The sequence below is a fragment of the Anabrus simplex genome, chromosome 1 (genome assembly GCF_040414725.1).
Source record: "Anabrus simplex isolate iqAnaSimp1 chromosome 1, ASM4041472v1, whole genome shotgun sequence".
Taxonomy (NCBI): Eukaryota; Metazoa; Arthropoda; class Insecta; order Orthoptera; family Tettigoniidae; genus Anabrus; species Anabrus simplex.
This window is the reverse complement of record NC_090265.1, coordinates 403,113,473-403,138,827: the sequence shown is the minus strand read 5'-3', so window position 1 is coordinate 403,138,827 and position 25,355 is coordinate 403,113,473. Positions and strand designations below refer to the sequence as shown.

The following is a 25,355-nucleotide window of genomic DNA, read 5'->3' as shown; positions in this document are numbered from 1 at the left end:
GAGGTCAACTGAGTACAGGTGGGTCCGATTCCTACCTCAGCCATCCTGAAAGTGGTTTTCCGTGGTTTCCCTCTTCTCCTCCAGGCAAATGCCGGGATGGTATCTAACTTAGGCCACGGCCGCCTCCTTACCTCTTCCTTGTCTATCCCTACCAATCTTCCCATCCCCCCACAAGGTCCCTGTTCAGCATAGCAGGTGAGGCCGCCTGGGCGAGGTACTGGTCATTCTCCCCAATTTTATCCCCCGACCCAATTTATCACGTTCCAGGACACTGCCGTTCAGCTGGTAGAAGTGGGATCCCTTGCTGAGTCCGAGGGAAAAACCAACCCTGGAGGGTAAACAGATTAAGAAGAAGGAAATGAAAAAAAAAATAGTGCCTTCCATGGAAACTACATTAAGAAATGTCCAGGAGATTTTAGGTTTTTAAAGGAAAAATAAAAAAGAAAAACATCCTGACCTTGAAGATTTCGTTGTTTTGTGTTTCGTTAGAACCAGAACGTTCATAAGGATGAAAAACATAAACAAACATAGGCACATGAATTCTTGCAAGTGGTGTAAACGAACTCCTAATGAAAAAAGAAGAAGTGTGAAAAAATTAAGAGTTGTTTGATAGACTGATTTTGAAGTAATATAGAACAACCAGGAAAAAATCTGGTGTAAATATTTTGTGTGGAACCTATATAATGTAAATATGTATACAGTTTTACTACCATAATAATAATTAGGAATATTCATTAGGTGTTTTTAAATATTGAATATTTGATCGCATTCTGACTGAGAGTTTTCTCCGCACCACATTTCTGTATGGCCTAAGCCTGTGGAAACCTCTTTCCCCACCAAAAAATTGTGACCCCTAATATAGCGAAAGAGGTTGACGTTTCTTCAGGGGATTTTTACCAACATTCCACCGGCCAATACACATTTATAAATAGTAACTTATACATAAATATAATATTAGATGTTTTTAATACTACTTAACACCAACAATCCACCACAACAACGGTAAAAAGCATCCCGCGCGATTGGTCATGTTTCTTTAATTTTTGTAACTAGTTTTAGAAATAAAACTACGTATAAAATCGTTCTAAAATCACTGGATGGATAGAAAATACGAAAACCGAACCGTAAATACTTTATTTGCGAGGCGAAAGATAATTTATTAGTGAGAAAGCTACTGGAATAATTCGTGTTAAGCACAGTGTTATTATATTACTTGTAATATTCTGAAAAATACTGAAATAAATTACAACATAATTACCTACACATAACAACTGGTAATTATATTTGACAAAACTGAAAAATATTTAGCAAGTGGTTAAATAAAAACAAGCAAATCATTAATAGAAACGCACAATTACAATGGGTCGTGTTCACTCCAAGACCGGCAGTGGGGATCAGATGACGTCACCAGCCAAAGCAAGCCTGCGCGTGACCCCTACCGTCTAGTCTAGTAACCGTGGTCCTGTCTGCTAGGGCGTCTTCTTATTCTCTCAGTACTTCCAAGATCTGCAATACAACAAAATATGGTATTTGTCTTTACCACAGCATAGCCATAAGAAAGTCAGCACGTACACTTAAGAGGTTTATGAACAATTTCAACAATATTTTCTTATCGAATAATAGTTAATTTTACACTTACCAACTTTCGGACTTCCAGCAGTATCAGTGATAGAAATTTCAACGTCATGATCCACCGGAATGTCTAGACTTGGGCCCACTTCTTTATCATTATACATATTATCAGCGTACGTGTCATCAGCTCCGTGTATAGGCTTGTTATTATTATTATTGTTGTCGTCTTCCATGTTATTACCTGCTATCGCATCATCATCATCATGAACTGAATTAATACCACCGAAAACCTGTGGCATTATTTCAATAATTATTTTTGATATATCATCAACGTGCGTTGTTTGTGGACCACCACCAGTTTTAATTTTTTTCCGAGTCTCCGTGGCTTTCTGCTTCTTAGCCTTCGCTTTTAGGTCCTTCCACAGAATTTTAATTTGTTCTTCAGTGCGTTTACCGTCACTCGAAGCAATGAATTCTTCTGTCACGGCTTTCCATGCATTTCTTTTTTTATTCAGCATCTTTACATCGTGTTTCTTACACTCTACATCCTTCGCATACATCCTCATTATCTCTACTAACAAGCATTTATCTTTTTCGCTTACGTTTTTCCCCCGTTTCCTATCGCACATAACCTTATCCATTTTGATTTCTTTAAAGAACGCAACACTACTCCGCGAGTAACGAGCGCTACTTCTGTAGTAGTAACTAAAAGAGTAAATTGTACTTCAGCTCTCCGACGTTACTTCCGGAGTAAATAACTACCGTAGTAGTTTACTTCTGTAGTATGGACTTCTTTAGTAGACGCTACTTCCGGAGTAATTTACTCTAAGATGGTGCACGCCACTCCTTATGTTCGGCCTATATGGGCCGTATTCAAGGCTGTACTATGGAAGGAATTCGCTCATTCGCTGTTATTCACCACAGGATGTCTTCACGCAAAAGATAAGATCAATGGCACGGGATGAAAGACGGTGAAGGAGTGAGGTAAAGAGAAATATTCATGAACGGATAAAGGACACTATTTCACTGACAGATATCAAACCAGGCTCGGTCCCATGAATCTGTCAGTAAATGATAACAGTTCAGATAGAGCAGGCGATAATCAAGTGTATTTGTGTGGCTGCTTGATGTACAGAACAACAAATAAAATTATACCGAGCGATGAGTGTGTGTGAAATCGTTAGAATATGATTCTGATACTCATTGTCTCCTTAGTGATGTAGGCTTTCCAAATTACGGGTTTTTGGCGGCAGTGACTCTAAATGTTTCAATGTCTTCTATGACGTGTAGACGTTATAATGGGAGAAAAGCTAAAAAGGGGAAGGCCCGATATATTTTCAGACTGTGTGGATATGACGTATCAACTTCAAGTGTTTCGAAATTTTTTCTCTTCAGAGGATCATCTGGTATTATAGCAAAGTCACCTCCGTACAGGCCATGAAGGCCCTTGGAGGAGTGGAAGGTAAAGGCTTTCACCATTGTTAACCTCGCCACGTGATGGGGTAGAGTGGTTAGCTCTACGCCCGGCCGCCTTTGCCCCCAGGAATTAACCTGGTACTCATTTTTGGTGTAGGCTGAGTGAACCTCAGGGCCATATGCACCTCCGGGAGTGGAAATCTCGTTTCTTAAATTTTACGACTTCCTGACGGGGATTCGAACCCATGTCCTTCCGGGCGAACCGAGCACGCCTTTACCGCCTCGGCCAGGCAGCCCCTATCATCTGGTATTATATTTACCCAAAATGTTATTTCATTACATTAATCCGAGATTTAATTCTCGGGTGAAGGAAATACCTAGAGAGGCGAAGTCCAGCTCATCTTCTAAAGCGGGAAGAAAAGCATTTTTATTTCCAACTGTAGGTGATTATTTTCAATAACTGCGTATATTCGGCATCGCATATTTTTTACCATTCCTTTCTGCAAAAAGTACTGCAGTGCTGATATAGAACACCCAATAACAGGCGCATTAATCTGTATTTAATTTATGTACGGAAGTCTAGCAGTACAGCGCCGACAAGCTCCAGGTGCAAATGTGTCATATTACGCTATGAAGTCGCGTTGAAGACTAATTGATACTAGCACTGCCTTGCGGCGGTACCGCTGTACTACACGAGTTCCAGCACTGTCTTTATACTTCATTCGCCCTGTTGTCGGTGTCGTCACCCAGGTTTGACGACAAAGCGTTCCATGACATCCTGTGCAAGGTCATCGAGTTTCCACATGTTGGCTTTCTCAACATCGATGGCATGTTGGACACACGACTTCCACCGATCTGCCATGATATTTTGCAGCCCTTCTATCAGCAGCGCTCTCACTTCACCAATCGTAAACTTTACGTTGTTCTGTGCCGCCTGTCCTTTAACCTGGCTTCACACAATTGACGCAAGTGCGATAACAGGTATAACTTGAAAACAATCTTCTCTTACCCATGGGTAACTAATGCAGATATCGAGCTCTATTATTATTATTATTATTATTATTATTATTATTATTATTATTATTATTATTATTATTATGTTATTATCATCAGTATTATTATGTTACGATCGTGATTATTATTATTATTTCTTGTATTTAGTGTATAGCTGTGAAGCGTTACATGCATTTAATGTTAGTATTACTATTATTTACGTAGTCGAGTGATCGTATTGTGTATGAGGTTATGAAATATATGTTGTACTGCGCCCTGGTGGAGGTGTGATAAGCATCATGCAATTATGATGAATTATTGAGGAATATATATTTCATTTTCAGAATAAAGAATATCTTACTGTACATACAGTAAGAGCAGGCCAGGCCGAGATGGTATGGTGAAACATGCACAGACTATTGTCTCCACTGAGATTAACAAACACAATGAACGGCAGAATTAGAATTCTCAGAAATTGTGACGAAGGGGGAAAGAGAAAGGCACGAGTTGTTAACAAGTTGCGGAAAGTTTTCATAGCCCCGGGCAGAATAGGTAGTGGCAACAGCGCAAAGAGCTGGGTGCAGATTTCTGAGAAATGATGGTAGGGTATCTCCATGTACTAGCGGGAGTTGACCGCGAGGTTGGCACTGGAAGAAAAAATATGAGCCTTCCCGGTCCCGTGGTTTATGTGGACCAATAGAAAATTTCATCGACCAGTGGCAGGTACGCCAACTTCGTATTGTAAGAAGCACTAGCGAGGCTAACTCCGCGGATTAAATTGATAGAAGGAAGTGAGATGTCAATTTAGAATAAGGTGGAATTTAGGAGCCTTACTATATTGTAAAACTTATAAAAGGTTAATAATTGCGGGAGATTGCATGGTGTAATTCTGAGAATTCATGAATGCTATCCGATGATTGGCTGGAGGCAAAGGACGCCACAATAGAGTGCGAAATCCCAGACCGGGATACGGCAGCTAAATTCGCAAATATATCCATTACCAGCGAACAATAATAGTTGAGAATTGGTATAGAGCCTTTGAGAACATAATTACATCATTGGATATCATATTTAAGCCACGGGCCGAACCGCAAATTGTCGTATGAAGATATCGGGACTGCGCGTCCCAAGATGAACTCCGGTGAACTCGGAAGAGAAGGGATACAGGTATAAATATGAGGTCGTGGACAAGGACTGACAACTACTTTTGACAAAGCGATCGGGCTGATACCACGCCTGGGGTGCGTGACAACTTCTGATATTTTGTTCGAGCCGTGATTACGCCAGGGGTGCGTGTGTGTACTTACTCGTGGAGTAGGGTTCGAAGTATTATATTGTTACATAGTACAGTGATTCATGACGTGATGTAGCTCATACTACAGTCTTGAGCAGTATACTAGTTTGAAGTGTTTCAAATAGTTATAGAACTCAGTAAAGCATAACTTACGGAGTGTGAGATTCTACCAACAGATTAGGAAGTACGTTACGTGAGAACGGTCACGAGTGTTCGAGGTATTTCACCTAGTAATAGTCGATTATAAACTGTTACCTGGTCAGCTACACAATTAAGAGACGGGAAAATCGAGTGCGCGCCGGGCCGTTTGAATGTGATATCGAGGTGTCACCAGTTCCTTAAGTGCCGGGGAAGGAATGAAGAATATGTGTATGAATTAGGCGGGTCAGATAAAGGCCAGAAGTGTAAAGTTTCAGTTCAATATTAGTGTGTGTAAATTTGTTAAAATGTTCAAAATTTAAATCTTGAAAATTAATATGTGTAAATCTGAAAAGTGCATTGGATTACTTCTTCAAGCTGGCAAGATAAACCAGTAGGATGCAGGGCTAAGACTGGACGGGGCCTGTGCTCTTCGTCCGGCTTAGCAGACTACAAAAAAAAGATGAGTAACCTTTTCAAATATTTGTAGATTGCTATCGTTAGGGGGAGGAAATCATATTATTTTATCATGGTAACTTGATTGTGAAACTAGCCGTTTCCGGCTCGTATAAATTCAAAGATAGATAGACAAAGGGACAAATTAATATGTACATGATTAGATCAAGCACTCATCATAATTTTGATTATTAAATAGAGTATAGTAGGGTTGAGGTGTTCATTCAAGTGCTTGAGTTGTTTGATATGATATGGAGCACGTTTCACGTAAAGATAATGTTAATATTCATTGAGAAGTGCTTCCAAAGTGTTTTTCCAGTATCGGAACTTTTATAGATATTAAGGCATGTTGTTAAGATAATCCAGAGGTAGGTTTGCCAAGTGATATAAATTGTTGTGGGACGGAATGAAGTCCATTGATTTGTTTGTAAATATCGCGAAGTTCGCCAGTGGACAAAATAATAATAATCTGTACAAGTGTCGAAGTAGTACATTAAAATTTGGTAATGTGTAAAGGCGTGTTTAATAATAATCTTTGAGAATAAAGGCACGGGCCTAGTTGGATAGAATGATTGCAAATTAAAGTAATTTAAATGTGGAGATCACATGTGCCGTGAATAAATATAATTTGTGCAGTGAATCCGGTTTTAACACTAATTGTTGATTTAACGTTTTTGGGTTCCATAATAATCATAAATAATTTTGGTAGAAACGAGATAGGCACTTTTATAATATGGTCACGCTATGTTTGAGATCCAGAGGGATTTGAGCCAAAAGTTGAGATTTGGAGTTTTGTGGGACAGAAATCCGGCCCGAAATGAAAGTGAATTGTACTGATGTTGATGAAGAAATAGATGGATCTTAAGGCCCACATAGAGGTTGTATTTATATACCAGTGTATTGAGTGGCAGAATAGAGTCCACACACCGAGGGTTAATTAGTGAAAATGTTTTGAAGAGTTCCAATGGATAAATGGACTTCAAAATGGAAAAGGAAGGAATAATTTAACACTTGCAGAGATTGGAGGTATTTGCCCAACTGCGAGGTGTTATGGGATTTGAGAATTGTCTTAGAAGCATATGGTCTCCATGAATTAACGACAGTACGAAAATAAGGTTGCGGGTTCGAACACTATTATGTCCCGACCGATGTGAATTCGGATCTTGGTGATTTCTGTTTGGGAGAGAACGTATGTGACTAAATTATAAAGATGGGGAATAAAAATAAAGATTCTCGAAAGAATAATAATACTATTAATAATAATAATATTCCAAGTAAATCATATCTGGATTGATTAGTGCCAAAATAAATCGGAATTGTAAAAGGGGTTATGCGTTAAACCTATTGAGAGTGGACTACCGTGTAACAAGCGAAATTATTTTTTTTATAATAATAATAATAATAATAATAATAATATTTGAAGAACCAGAAGAAGAACTTTTTTATTTTTATTTATGAACACAATAATGATGTTGGGAGTTGAAATGAAAAATTTGAAATTATTAACTAATAATAATAATAATAAATATTTGAAAGAGAAGAAGAATTTACTTTTTTATATTTTGGACATAACAATGATGTTGGGAGTTGAAATGAAAAATTTGAGATTTTTAACTAATAATAATAATAATGATGAGAATATTGAAGAAGGTGGAGAAGAATAAAAAGGAAGCTACTTTTTTTTAATGAGAATAATAAAAGCGAGAAGTTGAAGTATTATAGCGAGGATGATTGCGGGTTACGATAATCACGATCTCCACTAGTAATAATAATAATAATAATAATAATAATAATAATAATAATAATAATAATAATAATATTTTTTAATTTTTTATTTTAATTTATTATTTCGGATGCTGATGATGAATGATACTAGGGAAGTCAGCTGGCGAATTAACGTAATAATGTCAAGTTGTTGTGAATAATAAGTTAAGTTAATAGTTGTAAAATGAAGGCAAATCCCTACATCTGGACCATTAGGTTAGAGTCCCTTTGTCGTTTTCTTCAACTAACGATTAGCATATCTTGGTTAGGAACCCGGGGAGAGTTTGTAGTTTCCCGCGTTGGTCTCATCTCAATCAAAGTGGAGGCGATAACATAGTCCATGTGATCGCGCCCACTTAGCCAACAGGTAATTGGTCCACGACCAAATATGGTCATGGTGTTAACAAAGGTAAATCTGATACCTTCAGATATCAACGGTTCCACCACCCAAATGGAAGGGTGGTCAAAAGTGATAAATATTATGTAATCATTTTTCAGGAATAATTTGCCGAATTATCGGCAAATCAAGGGTCAACAGATTTTGATTGTGTGTAAAAATTATTTTGTTTACTTAAATAAAATGCTCCTTTAGCATTTGCAAGGAAACAGTTCCAGGTTCTTGTTCTTGTAGAATAGTAAACCCTTGGTGACCGTTTAAATATCCGTCCCCATTCCTAGGACGGAGCCTTCATAAGTTTCCTTTGATCTGAATATATATCTATATAATTTGTGTGTTTTATGATGAGCCTTAAAGTTAAAGATTAGAGTGTCCCGTTCAACCCGGTAGTACTGATTGGATGGCGCCCTTACATTTAGTTTGAGATCTTATATCTCAAAATATATATTTTTTGTTTGTTTATTAGTTGCGATAGATTCGGACCGTAACACTCCCTGAGATAAATGCTGGTTGGACTCGGGCTTTGAGCGGGTAGTACATAGACAGTGATATCAGTTCCGTTAATGTAAATACCTGTAAATTAATATTATGCAATTTATTCTTACCTGTATATATAAATTGTAATCCGTAATTGTGAAACACACTGTAACTTCCAGAATGGTATAGACACCAGAACAATTGAGAATATTCTGTACACTATTTCTATGTATTGAACACTCTCGAATATTCAAGAAGATAGTTTCTTTTGTAACGTATCTTTCTGGAAATCTGGCCAGATATTTATATAAAAAGACGATCTTGACGGTGAAGTCAGTTACTGTTGAGTTATTGAAGTTGTGATTTGGAAGTTATTGGAAGAGAGTGGCTGACATGCCGAGTTAAGGCAGTCTCCATGTTAAATTGATCGGTAGTCATCTGTTTTCAACTTTGTTTCCAAGTGTAACCTCGGTGGTATTCGGTGTCAGTTGTCAACTGTTTAAAGATGGCGGCTTTGTTGATATTCTACAAGCGAAGTGTTTTGTTTTGTGATACTGTGATTAAGGTTATGTGCGCATTAATTTGTGAATATGTAAATAAAAGTATTGTACCAACTGACGGCATCTCGTGTGCGTCTGTGTGGCTACGTTAAAGTTCTATAGTATTTAAAGAGCTATGATAGAGTGGCAATCTCAGAACTTGTCTTCCCGATTCTATAGCAGCTCTATCTCATTACAAGCAGCGCGAATGTGGGGCGGAATTAAAGACAAAAGCTCTAATTTTACGCTGTTTAATTCATACCGAATGCCTTTAGTTTCTAGCCACGTTTGTATGTTTGCCTTAATTCAAGATTTATTAGGCAATCTCTCAACTGTAACGGGGTGATAAGGTGTATTATCTAATACAATCAAGGTATTATTTTCAAGTTTAGGCAGAACATTTTTAAACAACTTTTCGAACCCATTACAGTACCGTCCATCTCCTCCTGGTAATCCTTTGTTGATTTTGATCCGAATAGGAGCAGTCCTCCGTCAAAGAACCAATTTTCATTCCCAAAGTGAAGAACGATGAGTCTCTTTCCCTTTCCGGAGGGATTTCTTAAACCACCCGACAATCCCTCGAGAAACACCTGCTTACCGGACTTTACATTAAGGTCCTTCCACACTTTTGACGTAGTGTGACCTGCATTTACCCTCGTCTCGTCAATATAGTAAATAGGCCTAGAATCCTCGCGAAACTTCCTTATTTGCCGTAAATACTTGCGCCTCCACAACACTATTTCGCCCTTCTCAATTAATGTCCACTGGCGATTTCGTACAACGAACTTAATTATTTTTAGAAGCCCATGCAGAGTTGTGCGAGAGAAATTAGGCAAATCATCGTCCTTATTCACTGAAAAAAATTTGTTCAGTGTGGGAATTTCATATTAAAAAATAACTCGTGAATTCTTTTACGAATGCCATCCTTTGTGAAATTGTCGTACTTTTCAGTCAAGTTGTTTCACTTTTCGAGTTTTTTGTGGTGTCACCACCTTTCCACTTGTATTTACCTCACTCCTTGCACGATAGATGCTGGCCTTAGAAATACCTGAATCACTTGCAGCTAAAACTGTTACTTCATCAAGAGTACGCTCTGGGTAGTCTTCGCCAAACTTAGTAAATATATTCAAAGCGCATTTCTTTTCACCATTGGTCAGTGGTTTTCCCTTCCTGTGCTGAATTATAGAAGGCCCAGGCTCAGCCATTGTATAAAAATTATTACAGATTTATAATTGCGCTAAATATGTATCTGCCAGTATCCAGTATGCGGGAGATAGTAGGTTCGAACCCCACTGTCGGCAGCATGAAGATGGTTTTCCGTGGTTTCCCATTTTCACATCAGATAAATGCTGGGGCTGTCCTTTAATTAAGGCCAAGGCCGCTTCCTTCCCACCCCTAGCCCTTCCTTGTCCCATCGTCGTCATAAGACGTCAAGCAACTAGCAAAAAAAAAATGTATACTGTAAATGAAACAAGGTCACACTGCACTGCACTCCCCTACGCTACACAACACTATTGTGAAATAAAAACCTATACATATACAATCCACAATACAAGCTTTAATTTCTCAATGAGAAGCCAAATAACGCACGATACACAGAATGCCTCGACATGGACTGTCTTGCTCACCGCTGTATGTTATGTAGCACGGATCGTGTTAGCCCGGGAGCTCTTCCAGCTGGGGCACTGCACCTCTAACATTTTCAGATATCGTAAGAGGATTATTCATTAACACATGTACATTTAAGTAAACCTGGCGTGATTTATGTTAATAACATCGAGAATAATACCGTATGTTTACTATTATTCTTTCTGTTCAATGATAATTGCTAAGGAGAAAACAATTAGTGCAATTTCTGATTTGTGGGGTATGAGCACAGCCTTAACCAAACTTCCCCCTCGCTCCTTTCAATATTCTTTCACCCTTCAGTGTATTTATCCCATCTTTTCAAGTACGCCACACAATGCGGGGCACCGCTCTCGAGATCTCTCGACATTTCTCGCGAGAAATAGTGCCTACGCTAGTCTCGAGTAATCTCAAGAAATCTCGATCGTCTCAGACTGCCCATCACTACAAGTAAGTATAAAATGGCGAGAAGATTCTCGTGATGAACATATAGAGACCAAATTTTCTGAATCACTGGTTATCGCTCGACTTTGAGTCATGTGAGACGACTGGAAAAGAGTTGATTAGTTAGAAGGATCATAGACACGATCACGGAGAGTAATGACACTGATAGTGACTTAGGAGACGATTGATACCCTCATTGTTTATTGATTTACAGGTAATGGACGTATCAGCAGAAGAAGTTGCAGTTCTGGTAGCAAATATATAATTATGAAGGTGCTTAGCTGATTCACAGAAGCTTGCAGACTCAAAACTAAAGGCAAAGCTTTTATACAATAGTAATCTAAATCTTTGCATATCGGTAATTGACTATTGAGTGTCTTAAGTTATGGCGTGTCCGTTACACGGAACACCATCTGCGTTTTTGCATTTCCTCCGTCTGTATTTCACTCTGAGTTTTAAAGCACTATGAACCATGGGCAACGGCTGAGTGGCCTAGTAAGTGGTCCTGAGAGTCGGGATACCAGTTGCTATGGAATGGGAGTGGGCATCTCGGACATATTCTGAGTCATGGCCCTCCTTGTGCTCAGGCGGCTAGGACTATACAATTCACCGGTGGTCCATAACCCGTTAGAGGAGAGATCCTCACTTCGACTCTGTGTAAGTAGGGTAGCATCCTGCTTCATGAATTTACCGAGCTCAGAACATTTTAAGCAAGCCTCGGACCTATGGGAGTAACGGAGTCCCACTCCCATTTGACAGGCGAGGGACTCCTTGGAAACAACTTGGCGAACGAAATGGAATTCGATGGGGAGCTATCAATATTAATGGGGCTTATGGAAGAAAGAAGGTAGAACTGGCTGAGTCAGCAAAGAGGATGCATCTGGATGTGCGCTAGGAGTAACTGTTATTCGGGTAAGGGGAGATAACGAGGAAGAGATAGGAGATTATAAAGTGTACTTGCCGGGTGTTAGAAAGGGAAGGGCATAGTCTGGGATGGTTTTTTTTTTTCAGGAATACCATTGCACGCAATATAGTTTCTGTTAGGCACGTAAATGAGCGAATGATACGGGTAGATTTGGCAGTTGGAGGAATTAGGACAAGAATTGTGTCCGTGCATTCACCATGTGAGGGTGCAGATGAGGATGAAGTTGACAAATTTTATGAAGCTTTGAGTGACATCGTGGTCAGGGTCAACAGCAAGGATAGAATAGTGCTAATGGGCGATTTCAATGCGAGAGGTGGGAATAGAACTGAAGGATGCGAAAGGGTGATTGGTAAATGTGGCGATGATATGAAAGCTAATGGGAATGGGAAGCGTTTGCTGGACTTCTGTGCTAGTATGGTTTTAGCTGTTACGAATACATAAGGCTATTCACCGCTACACATGGGGGGCTAGGGGCACCAGACCAATAATAGACTATATCTTAACAGACTTCGAATTCAGGAAATCTGTTAGGAATGTACGAGTTTTCCGCGGATTTTTCGTTGATACAGACCACTATATGATCTGTAGTGAACTTAGTATCTGTAGGCCTAGGTTAGAGAAGGTGAAATCTGTCTGCAAACGAATAAGCGTAGAAAATCTCCAGGATGAGGAAATTAGACAGAAGTACATGGATATGATTAGTGAGAAGTTTCAAACAGTAGACAGTAAGCAGGTTCAGGATATAGAAAGTAAATGGGTGGCATACAGGGATGCTGTAGTAGAAACAGCAAGGGAATGCCTAGGAACAACTGTGTGTAAAGATGGGAAAATGGCGAACATCTTGGCGAAATGATGAAGTGAGAGCAGCTTGTAAATGTAAAAAGAAGGCTTATCAGAGATGGCTCCAAACAAGGGCTGAGGCAGACAGGGATTTGTACGTAGATGAAAGAAACAGTGTGAAACAAATAGTTGTTGAATCCAAAAAGAAGTCATCGGAAGAATTTGGTAACAACCTGGAAAGGCTAGGTCAAGCAGCAGGGAAACCTTTCTGGACAGTAATAAAGAATCTTAGGAAGGGAGGGAAAAAGGAAATGAACAGTGTTTTGAGTAATTCAGGTGAACTCAGAATAGATCCCAGGAAATCACTGGAGAGGTGGAGGGAATATTTTGAACATCTTCTCAATGTAAAAGGAAATCATCATGGTGGTGTTGCAAACAGCCAAGCTCATGGGGAGGAGGAAAATGATGTTGATGAAATTATGCTTGAGGAAGTGGAAAGGATAGTAAGTAAACTACATTGTCATAAGGCAGCAGGAATAGATGAAATTAGATCTGAAATGTTGAAGTATAGTGGGAAGGCCGGGATGAAATGGCTTCATAGAGTAGTAAAATTAGCTTGGAGTGTTGGTAAGGTACCTTCAGATTGGACAAAAGCAGTAATTGCACCTATCTATAAGCAAGGGAACAGGAAGGATTGCAACAACTATCGAGGTATCTCATTGATTAGTATACCAGGCAAAGTATTCACTGGCATCTTGGAAGGGAGGGTGCGATCAGTCGTTGAGAGGAAGTTGGATGAAAATCAGTGTGGTTTCAGATCACAGAGAGGCTGTCAGGATCAGATTTTCAGTATGCACCAGGTAATTTGAAAATGCTACGAGAGGAATAGGCAGTTGTGTTTATGTTTCGTAGATCTAGAGAAAGCATACGACAGGGTACCGAGGGAAAAGATGTTCGCCATACTGGGGGACTATGGAATTAAAGGCAGATTATTAAAATCAATCAAAGGCATTTATGTTGACAATTGGGCTTCAGCGAGAATTGATGGTAGAATGAGTTATTGGTTTAGGGTACTTACAGGGGTTAGACAAGGCTGTAATCTTTCACGACACCATTCTAAATTGTAGCACGGACAGGATTAGGTAATGATAAAGTAAATATCGGGTCTGATTATATATTTCAGTTTGTTGTAGATATAAATTTTGTAGATATAGGGTAGTGAGTTAAATTATGCATGCATTCATATTTCTTTGTTGTCAAGAGTTTATGTTTGACATTTGATTTTGTTGTAATATTCAGATCGACCCGAAGTGTGCTTTTCTGTCAGTCAGTTGACGAGTTATATAATAATGTTAAAGGAAAATTCAGCTTTGTCCTGCCAGCTGTGTTGTTGTTTTTATCAGTGTATTCATATTCTCAAAATGAGGTGGTACAAGTTGTGAGAAGTGAGATTAATAATAATAATTCATGAGATATCGGAATTTTACGTGAACAGTGGTCAATAATAAAATTTGAGTGATATAATGTGTTGAGATTATCGAGAATCATTTAATGACGGGATGTCGTTTTAATTCGGAATTAAAGTGTGTGATAATTTAATTGGATCAATTAATAATATTGAATAATAATATCGGTGCTAATATCCGTACATGCTAATAAACGTGTTGTTTAAATTACGGTCCAATAATTTTACGAATAAATGTCGTGTCTTAAATTTGCAGTTCATTAGCCGGAACACATATGACTAATATTACGAAACCATGATTGTCAAATTTTGGTAAATATAATTTCAGACTGTTACGATTATTTGTGGAGAATGAACTAAGACGTAAATCGAATGTGAATAGAAAGGTGATAAAGAACCTGCAGTCAGATAATAAAATGTCATACGATGTCAGAAGTGGAATATATAAGTCAGTTGATAATTCTGTGAGAAATAAATGAATAAAGGAATATTGAGATAGAAAGGGATATAAATTCCGTATGAGAAACACTTAGCATATTGAAATGAGTGTAAAATATACGGGCAGTGTCACAGAGAAATACTGAATTACGTAGCGGGTAGAATTCGAACCCGTGACAGCATGTATGAAATAAATAGACTGCGCAGCTATTCGTCGAGATACTACGGATCCAAGGATAATGAGAGTTCATAGTCCACATAAATGATCGTATGTTGTAATCATTGTAATGACGAGTGATGACAATCATGATGCCGTGATGATAATAATAAATATTGCAGATAAAAGGTTGGACCGTGTTAATTAAATAGGCGATGATAAAGATGTTAAAAAGGAATCTTTTTTTGTTTGCTAGGGGCTTTACGCCGCGCCGACACAGATAGGTCTTATGGCGACGATGCGATAGGAAAGGCCTAGGAGTTGGAAGGAAGCGGCCGTGGCCTTAATTAAGGTACAGCCCCAGCATTTGCCTGGTGTGAAAATGGGAAACCACGGAAAACCATTTTCAGGGCTGCCGATACTATCTCCCGGATGCAAGCTCACAGCCGCGCGCCTCTACGCGCACGGCCAACTCGCCCGGTAAAAAGGAATCTAACTGATAATATGCAACCGATAATAACATCAACGTTAGGACGATGATAAATCATCACGATCAGATTAATAATAATTATCATAATAATAATAGTAATGACGTCTTTTTGTTGATCATTGAATAATTGTAATCGCGACCGATATCTTAATGCATTTTTGGCGGAAGTGACCGGTTCATTAATAATAATAATAATATCTTGAGTGACGTCATAATAATAATAACATCTTGAGTGACATTAATAATAATAATAAAATATTAAGTGACCAATTATTTAATAATAATACTCTTGAGTGACGTCAAAATAATAATAATCACAAGAGGGAGATAACCATAATAATAACAGTAATAACCTATGTATTTGCGTCCCGCGTAATAATGACGATAATAATCAAACGTGACAGTGCCAGGAATCGTCAAGCATAATAATAATAATAATAATAATAATAATAATAATAATAATAATAATAATAATAATAATAATAATAATAATAATAATAATAATAATAACGATAATTTCATGGAGGCAGGAATATGCTGACGATAGTGAATTAAATAATTGATGACAACATCCCTCTGATCGTGTAGTTTGAATAATAATAATAATAATAATAATAATAATAATCATAGTCATTTTGGTTACTTCGTTATCGTACGGCTTCCGCACGAGACAAGTTACTGTAATACTTGGTGTGTTTGTTTACTTCGCTTGCGATGCGAGGAGAGATCATTGGCACGGTATTTCCCACCGCACCTCGTGATCTCATTTGTGCCAGTAGTCTACTGAGGCCACTTTGAAATATTTCAGATCATGTGTAAATAAAATATAAATGTTAATTCAGTGGCATCGTATCGGCTGGATATCGAAAGATAGGACCTGTCCGTGTAATACCTTTCCTTATGATCACGAGGACATTACTCAGTCCGAGTATCGGCCTCGGAAAAATGTAGATAGCCGGGGTACTACATCTAGGTTAAATCAAGAAGCCGACCATAAACATAATTATGCTCGGGCTCTCGATATAAGGAAGGCTCTTCCTGGAAAGACGGTTCGATTCAAACGTAATCGATCCGTAAATTATACCCCAAATTGTAATTTTCTTTCAAGATAAACCCAGCAGCATATTGTTACCACTTGCGGTATAGCAAGTGATTTGTTTTATGTAACGTATGAGAAAATTAATTGTTGTTGCCAAATGTACCAAAATTCCGTGCGCTGGATGGCGCAATAAACTGCTCCTTCTGGCAATTATTTCAAAGGAAACCATTTTCATAATCTTTTTATTGTAGTTAGATGCTATGCCCTTTTTCAATTTAAATGTCACTTCCTAGTCCTGTCACGGAGTCCTTAAATTCATGTTTGCAGTTGAGCTTCCCCCATTTTAATTTTAATTGCTCTGTTCATTCCCGTGTTCACTGATGCCTCTATATTTATATTTGATGACGTAAATAATGAACCGACACCCCTGAGATAAATGCTAGTCTGGGACTCGGGAGGTGGACGGGTGCAGTATGTATGTATGCATGTATGCATAGATTCTATAATTCGAATGTTTCATTTCTGTAGAAAGTAAGTATTTCACAGTGCTTCTCTTCTGTTCACACAGGAGTGGGACATGCTGATGAATTAGGCTATTTCTTTGATTTTGGTGTACCAGTTGATCCGACGTCTGCTATGGTGGTTTACGAAATGGTCAAGATGTGGACAAATTTTGCCAGGACTGGGTAAGTAGGTTTGGTGAAGGAATTCTGTTAACACAATTAATACAGATTGAATGTATGATGCCGAGCCAATTAATCCTCAGTATTTCAGTAATCAAAGAAACCAGCTGTATTGTGGTTGTCCTCGCCGTCGAGTCATAAGCTCATAGATTAGTTTGATGCTGCTCTCCATCAGTTTGGTTCCAGTTTTTTCATTTCTATGGAGCTACTGAATCCTACATGTACTCTACTGTGTCATATTCATGCCTTGGTCTAACCCTGTCCTTATTTCCCTTATACTCCCTTCAAAAGATAACAAGTCCTGGATGTCTCAAAATGTGTGCTATCAATGTATCCCTTCTTCCGGTTAAATTTAGGAAAATCTTATCCTCTCACCAACTCGATTCATGGTCTCTTCATTTTTGACCTGATCTATTCATCTCACCATCGGCATTTATATGCAGGCTTCTCCTTTTTCTTTCTTTCTTTCTTTCTTTCTTTCTTTCTTTCTTTCTTTCTTTCTTCCTTTCTTTCTTTGTTTCTTTTTTCTTTCATTCATTCATTTTTTTCCTACTCTACTAACTATTTCACTTCCATACAATGGCACGTTCCACACAGAAGTGTTGTATTGTTATATAAACATGAAGAAGTCCTCCAGATGGTAATTTTCAGTTTAATTGGATAGGATGTACAGACCGCTGTTTCAACATCTAATCATCCTCTACACTCAGATTCTCAGCAACCTATTGTTAGAAAAAGCGCCGATGACCTAGATGTTAGGCCCCTTTAAACAACAAGCATCATAATCATCAAGCATTATTAGAAAATACTTTATATTGATGAATACTCGCCGAGTCAGTACTTGAAGAAATATTACGCTCACATTTTAAGATAATGTAATCATTTTATTACCATTATGCGATGACATCCATGCATATTCGGTTTTAGTGCTCAAAGAAAAAATCTTTATTCTTGACAAGTATGTATAAGACGCGTCAATGGTGAAGTACGAAATAACTACTTTCTTCATCCAGGTCTCTTTCCTAATTTCTTGAGATCGGAAAGATTGTGTGGATTCGTCCCAGTTTTATGGCGTTTGGGGACGCGTAGGTTCCGGAATTTATTCCCATAGGAGTTCTACCGAACGAGACTGACGTATTTGAACACCTTCAAGTACCACCATACTGAGCCAGGATCGAACCTGCCAAGTTGGAGCCAGAAGGCCAGCGCCTGAACCGTCTGAGCCAATCAGCCCGGCATCAGTTCGATTAAGCTAATAACGGGACTCATAGCTGGAAGCAAACCTTCGCCAAACAATAAAGATGCCGATACTGCTGTGAATTTTGAAGCCTTTTCCGCCGAAGCACCTTCATTAGCAAGGGTACAATAACCATCCATTTCCTATGGAGCATTATACGTGGCAGGATTTGGTGAACTGTCATTTTGCACACACCTGTTAACCCTTGGTTTGTTTTAACGATGAGCTGACCCACTGTAGCGTGCGTCGTAAGCCGAAATTTCCCTCTTATACCAATAGCACGAACCAGGTGCCCTGCAGTTTCCACGTCGGTTATTTGCAATGATGCCGCTATCCACTCATGACACACTTTATTCACATCAGCACGCGAACAGTTCTCGAACTGCGCTCTTTCAGAAATAGTGCCACTCTCGGCCCGGTAATTATCCCCTTTTTAGAACCTAGATACGTCGTCCCGTTTACCGCTAGCAGTAGTGATTTATGTGCAGACGGCCTATCACACATATTATGAGCCCATCACGACACGTGATATACTTCATGAGACTACGCATTACTTACTTGATATTTAAGTTGATTTTCATGTAATAATCAAGGCCAACGATGTACAGTCGCTCAAAAAAGGTATGAGCGATTGGCATTGTGAGATTTTCTCGCAGATACATTTGTATAAGAAATAAGGAAGTAAGTGATATTACATCAGTGTTGGGACTAGTTTCAGCCACTTTTTGGCCTTCTTCAGCCAAATAAAAATTAAACATATTATGTGATAACTAAAACATATTATGTATACCAGACAAAGACAATGTTGCAGGAATAATTATAACATTAAAATACAAATAATGACAAAAATTATGGTTATGATCTTCTTGTGATAATATGATGTCTTTAAGTTGACTTTACTTTGGACCTCAGGCAAAGAAGTAAATCTGGAAATGTCAACCCAAATTAGGAATGAATAAACATACAGAAAAGAAATTAAAAAGGAGAACAAATATTTATGAGACTCGCTTCTAAAGGGGCCCATAGACGTGCAATATTATTGCGCAAAATGGATTGTACAATATATTCTTAGCTGCCTATAGACGTACAATCTTATTGCACAAAAATAGAGTTTGGGCAATAAGTAGAATCGTGTGGAGATAATATTGATAGTTGTGCAATATATTGTGCAAAGCGGTCATAGACGTACAATATGCGTTGCAATATATAGTCAGTCCATGCCGGTATTTTATTTGGTGATTACATTGAGTGACACTGATCTTTGCTGCGTTTTGATCGCCGTGGGTGTAAGTGCCAAAAGGAAGCAGAAACGGAAAAGAAGCACAAGGGCCAAACAGTGGTTTCTAGACAGAGAAAAGTACACTCATGAAAATTTACTCAATGAACTGAGAAAATGGGAACCAAATGATTTTCGAAACTTTCTGCGCATGAATAGTGAATTGTATGAGGAACTCCTCGCTTTGCTCTTAACGTCCCACAGAGCCGGAAGGCCATGGTACACTTCGATAAACTCCAAAATAAACTTTTACTCCTCCTTTTTGCCTGCCATCATGATACCTTCTCCAACGCTTGTTGATACCAACTGGCGGGAGGACGGGATATTGCACAATATTGCCAACACACAGCACAGTATTTTGCGATTTGCGCAATATTTTTCAAACTTTCTTGATTTCGTACAATATATTGCATAACCCTTCAATATTAAATACACACTATCAATTTTATTGCACAAACCCCGATATTGCGCAATAATATTGCACATCTATGGGCCCCTTAATGGCTGATGTAGAACAAGCACTGACTAGCTGGAGGAAGCAGGCAGGGCATGTAAAGAAAGGAGTGGATAGGGAACAAGCACTGACTTCTTGTAGGAAGCAAGCAGTCTAAACAAATGAGTAGATAGGGTATTGAGGGGAGGGGATAGCTAAGGGGGAGGGGGAGGATGGGAGGAGGGAGAGGTGAAGGAGAGAAGGGGTGTCTAAGGTGGGTCTGAAGGATGCGGAAAGAAAAACTGCTGCTGAGAAGGGAATTTAAGGAGATTATAAAAGAAATAATTATTTTTATCTGAGACATGATTACCAAAGATGGGAATTAAAAAGGTCAAATAAAATGTTTGATTTCTCTGAAATTTCATTTAGATTGAAGTTAGGATTGGAAAACTGTTCCAGATGGATAAAACAATTTTCCGTAAGATCGAGCAGGGGGCCTTTTTGTATAACTTTGAGAATTTTCATGTCTTGGTTGATATTAGTGAACTTTTGGTTAGTATCACCCATGTGCTGTCCCATGGATGAAAATCTGTTATATTTCAGGGCGTTAACATGCTCTAAGTATTTTGTATGGAAGCTCCTACCTGTCTGACTGACATAAGATGTGTTACAATTATTACAATTGAGTCTACAAACACTTGCCTTGGTGAACTTACTGCTGTGAATAATAAAATTGATATTGTGTAAAATTTCTGTGTTTCTGTTACAAGTTGTGTAGGCTATTTTGACGTCATGCTTTTTAAATATATTTGTAATTTGGTAGACTTGTTTATTATTAAACGTAAACGTAGATAAAAATTATCAATTTATTTCTTACAATTGCACTTCAATACGGAACAAAGATGAAATTTATAGCTTATAGGTACACTTTTATCATAAACAATTGAACCTATTAGATCGCTTGGTGGCCATTATATTTAACGCTTCGAGCATTATGGTCTGACACTGTGGCTAGCCGGTTCGAGTCCTGTTGGTGGAAAAAGTTTCGACATCGGGACGTTCGCTGGCTGGGTAGGAGAGGTGGTGACATATAATTTATAATCACTATATCGCGTCCCAAAATACTGGATTCAATTCCAAACCTCTCCATAGCGTTCATATGCAGCGAGGCATATGGCGCTGTTGATGGCGATTCGTCCGTCAGATGGGAACGTCAAGCTTTGTGCAGATCCCTTGGTGTTATTCGACAAGAGTAGGCTATGTGCCGGCACCAGGTTTCACCCTCTCTCGACATCATCATCATCATCATCATCATCTTACACCAAGACGTGAAGGTATCAAATGTACGTGTAATAGAAAGACCAGCACCTGGCGAGCCGAATATGTGCTCGGACACTCCCGGCACCAAAAGCCATACGATAAATAAATAAATAAATAAATAAATAAATAAATAAATAAATAAATAAATAAATAAATAAATAAATAAATAAATAAATAATAAATAAATAAATAAATAAATAAATAAATAAATAAATAAATAAATAAATAAGTAAAATATGACCTATATATAATGTTTGTAGTTGATATTCACAGGCATGTATCTACATGAGAGGTAAATTATATTTTGATAATTAAAATGAAGTCTGATAAAACATAAAATACGAGAAATACGATGCGATCATTTTGTTTGAGCGACTGTACGTGTGTGTTGCAGGCATCCGACGTTAGGTCTAAGCAGCTCTGAGTTTCCCGAGTGGCCGGAGTACAAGACTGACACTGCCTACTACATGAAGATAGACAAGACATTGTCGGTCAAGCAACATTATCGAGAGAAGTATATGAAATTTTGGGAACAGCTCTACCACAACCCTCCGTCCAAATAGCGTTGGATGAAAATACGTGATCCTTGTACTGTAATTAAAAAGGAATATTAATCCACAAAATAAAATTCATGTATGCAGAAATATAATACAGAGTAAAATATACACTTAAATTTACTAAACATTTCGATATGAATTTTCAGACAGTTCATTATTTCTAATAGGTGACTTTTAAAACAACCTTTAGATGCTGGAAAAGGATTGGATTCTAGGAATATGTATCTTACCTATAGAGAATACATGTAAACCTATTGAATGTAAATGTTGCGATGACGGCGAACGAGGAGGGCACAGAGACAAATGAGAACATTTAGACAAGGATTTGAACTTCTAATCTTTTGAATTTCATGTTGGACACTCCGATCAGTTGAAGTATTGACATAATTGCTGCTGCATGTCATTTATTGTATCAAACAACAGGAATGTACACAAAAACTGCTCTGACTGTAGAACTTGATATAAATAACTGTGCTTCGCGCAGAAACCGAAAACCGTACTCTCCCACCAACAGGCAAACTTCACAGACATCCTCAGTTAAGAAAGTCTTAGTTGTAATATTTCGTTCTCATGTTGGCAAGTGTACTGTCAACTTGTCCTTGAAGCAACGGGTAGGGATGGGCGCGACTGAAGAATGGAATCGAGAGTGTCGACTCCATCGACTCCGAACACCGGGCTCGCTTCGCATGAAGCCTCGCGACTCCAATTTAACGTGATGCGCATTACGGGGCCGCACGGTCGCTTCGCATGAAGCCTCGCGACTCCAATTTAACGTGATGCGCATTACGGGGCCGCACAGTCGCTTCGCATGAAGCCTCGCGACTCCAATTTAACGTGATGCGCATTACGGGGCCGCACGGTCGCTTCGCATGAAGCCTCGCGACTGCAAGCTAACCTGACTCTGGTTGCGGGGCCGCTAGCATGTCGAAGCGCGGAAAATAACATGAAATATTATGCATGTTTATGCTCATTTTCCCATTGGGATTATTAAGAGTATTGTAGAATGAAGTAAGGCATCATTAACGAAGACGATGAACGTTATGTGTAGTTGAAATAAAATAAGACGTGTCAAGTGAGAAAGTATCGGCAGAGTAGAAGGCGGGCATTTAATTTCGCCTTCATTTGTCGTGATCAGGAAATTGATAAACATATATCGATGGTAAATAATTATGAATTGCACATGAAAGATGAAAAATGTAATATGGGTAAAGCCACTAACATAATTCGAACATAGATGAAACTATTAACAATAAACACTGAGAATAAAACCGTAACCAAACCTGCTAATGCTGTCGCCTGTACACGTTCATGGCTATACAGTGCGACAATGAACATTGAATAATATTCTTTTCACAAAAGACATTTCACGAGTGAACTATACCAATGATGCCCATGTTATAATTCGCGCATATTTCACCGTCATCGCGAAAGCTGATATTATAGCCTACTCTTTGCACTCAAGTTTTTTGTTTTTATGTAACCACAGTTCCTATTCGTGATTTTTAAGCGTATTTTCTCATAATTTATTATTATTATTATTATTATTATTATTATTAGAAACAATAACTGATAAGAACTTGTTATATTATACGCTCGCCGGTGTTTTGTTATTATGTAATTGAAGTTCATATTGGCGATAACTTAAGATTCTGTTAAAATATATTATTAATGTTATAAACAATTATTGGTGAAAAATGTGTTGTAATATTCCATTATTAAATGAAAGTTGTTTATATTATGTAGTTCAAGTCCACGTTGGAGATTACTGAAGATTATTCTGTCAGAATATATTATTATTATTATTATTATTATTATTATTATTATTATTATTATTATTATTATTATTATTATTTACGAAAGACCCTTTTCGCGACAGCCCTGGTGGGCCTTGGCCTACCAATTGACCTCTGTCCAGCTCGAAGGCCAGTAGATTACGAGGTGACGTGTGGTCAGAATGACGAATCCACTCGACCGTTATTCCTGGCTTTCTAGACCAGAGCCTCTACCGCACCGTCATCACGAAAGCTGAGATAAGGTAAAAATCCCTGACACGCCTGGAATCGATCCTGGGCCCTGTTTCATAAAATATATTTCACTAATATTATTAGTAAGAAACCAATAATATTAACTAATAATATTAGTACTGTATTATGTTTCATAAAATCATTAGTTAATAATATTAGTTATTAGTTTATGAGTCAAAATTATTAGTAGATGTTCCTAATAATATTAGTAAATTGTTTCATAGACAACATGACTAATAAAAGTTACTCATATTATCATATTATTAGGATTATTTCCATGAGTGTATTTTGACTCATAATATTAGTGAAACCAAAGTGAGCGGTATTTTAATATTTTGGCATAAAATTATGAAGATCACTGAAATGGTCGACTCTGATTCAAATAGTGATAAGGAACGAGTGTAGGTATTCACCGTTCAATAAATGTTACGTCAAAAACAGCTTGTACTGACATGTAACAAACATATGAATACCGATACAATGGGAGATTTAGGTTACATTACATAACTTTTGTATATTTGCTTGATAGGATTGGTAGGTAATAGAACGTTCCACTGCAAGGAATGAAGGACATTCCAAGTATATTTTAAAATCTTGGCTTATATCACCAGTAAACCAAGATGATGCTGGTGATTATTATTGTTTTAAGAGGAAGTAGGCTACAACTAGGCAACCATCATCTATAATAACACTAATCAGATAGAAAAATGGAAAGAATCCGACATTTTGAAAATGAAGGTATCGGCTAAAGAAAGAGAAGGGCCATGAAGGGCGTGATAATGAAAGACTCTCTCGGCCTCGCAACCTAATACTGTCAGGGTCGGAAAAGAACAAGAGTTGAACAAGGGAGGTCAGAAGGGTAGATGAAAATGAGCCTGGCAGAAGTAAGTTGAAGCAATGACAGGACTCATCTCAGTGCCCCATGTTCACCAACACACACTCCCAAGTTGAGAGCCCTGGGACCCATTTTAGTCGCCTCTTACGACAAGCAGGGGATACCGTGGCTGTTATTCTACTGCCCCCACCAACAGGGGTAGTAAACAAAGATTTTGCCAGTCCATCTGAACAGAGATTTTTAAGAGCACATGAAATAAAAAGTAAAAGGAACAAGGAGAGAGATAGTGTGCAAAAGGCTGCGAATAGTTGACACTTTATCTCAATCACTTTCCGCAAACAAATTTTCTTCTCTCACATTATTTTCACTTCTTTTATCCGTTTTCATATGTATTGAAGTCACAACAACGAAAATCTCAAGTGAGCCTTTGAACACGTGGATTAATAGTCGGTTGTAGTCAAACATTAGTTTACTGCTAGGAACAAATCCAAACAAAGAACATATGCAACAGACCGATTCTAACCTCCATTTGCATCAGCTGACTAATGAACTAATATTATTAGTGAAGATATTTTATTAG

The 25,355-nt window shown here is 38.1% G+C and overlaps 1 protein-coding gene across 1 annotated transcript in view; it reads left to right on the top strand.

Annotated features, from left to right (window-relative positions):
* The window catches only part of LOC136866616 (esterase FE4), a 301,969-nt gene extending 279,370 nt beyond the window's left edge, over positions 1–22,599 (top strand). The window contains exons 10-11 of the mRNA XM_068226597.1: positions 16,979–17,096; positions 21,754–22,599. Coding sequence (XP_068082698.1) covers positions 16,979–17,096; positions 21,754–21,922 — 287 coding nt within the window. The 3' untranslated portion in view covers positions 21,923–22,599. The remainder of the gene's footprint in view (positions 1–16,978; positions 17,097–21,753) is intronic.
* The last annotated feature ends 2,756 nt before the right edge of the window (positions 22,600–25,355 follow it).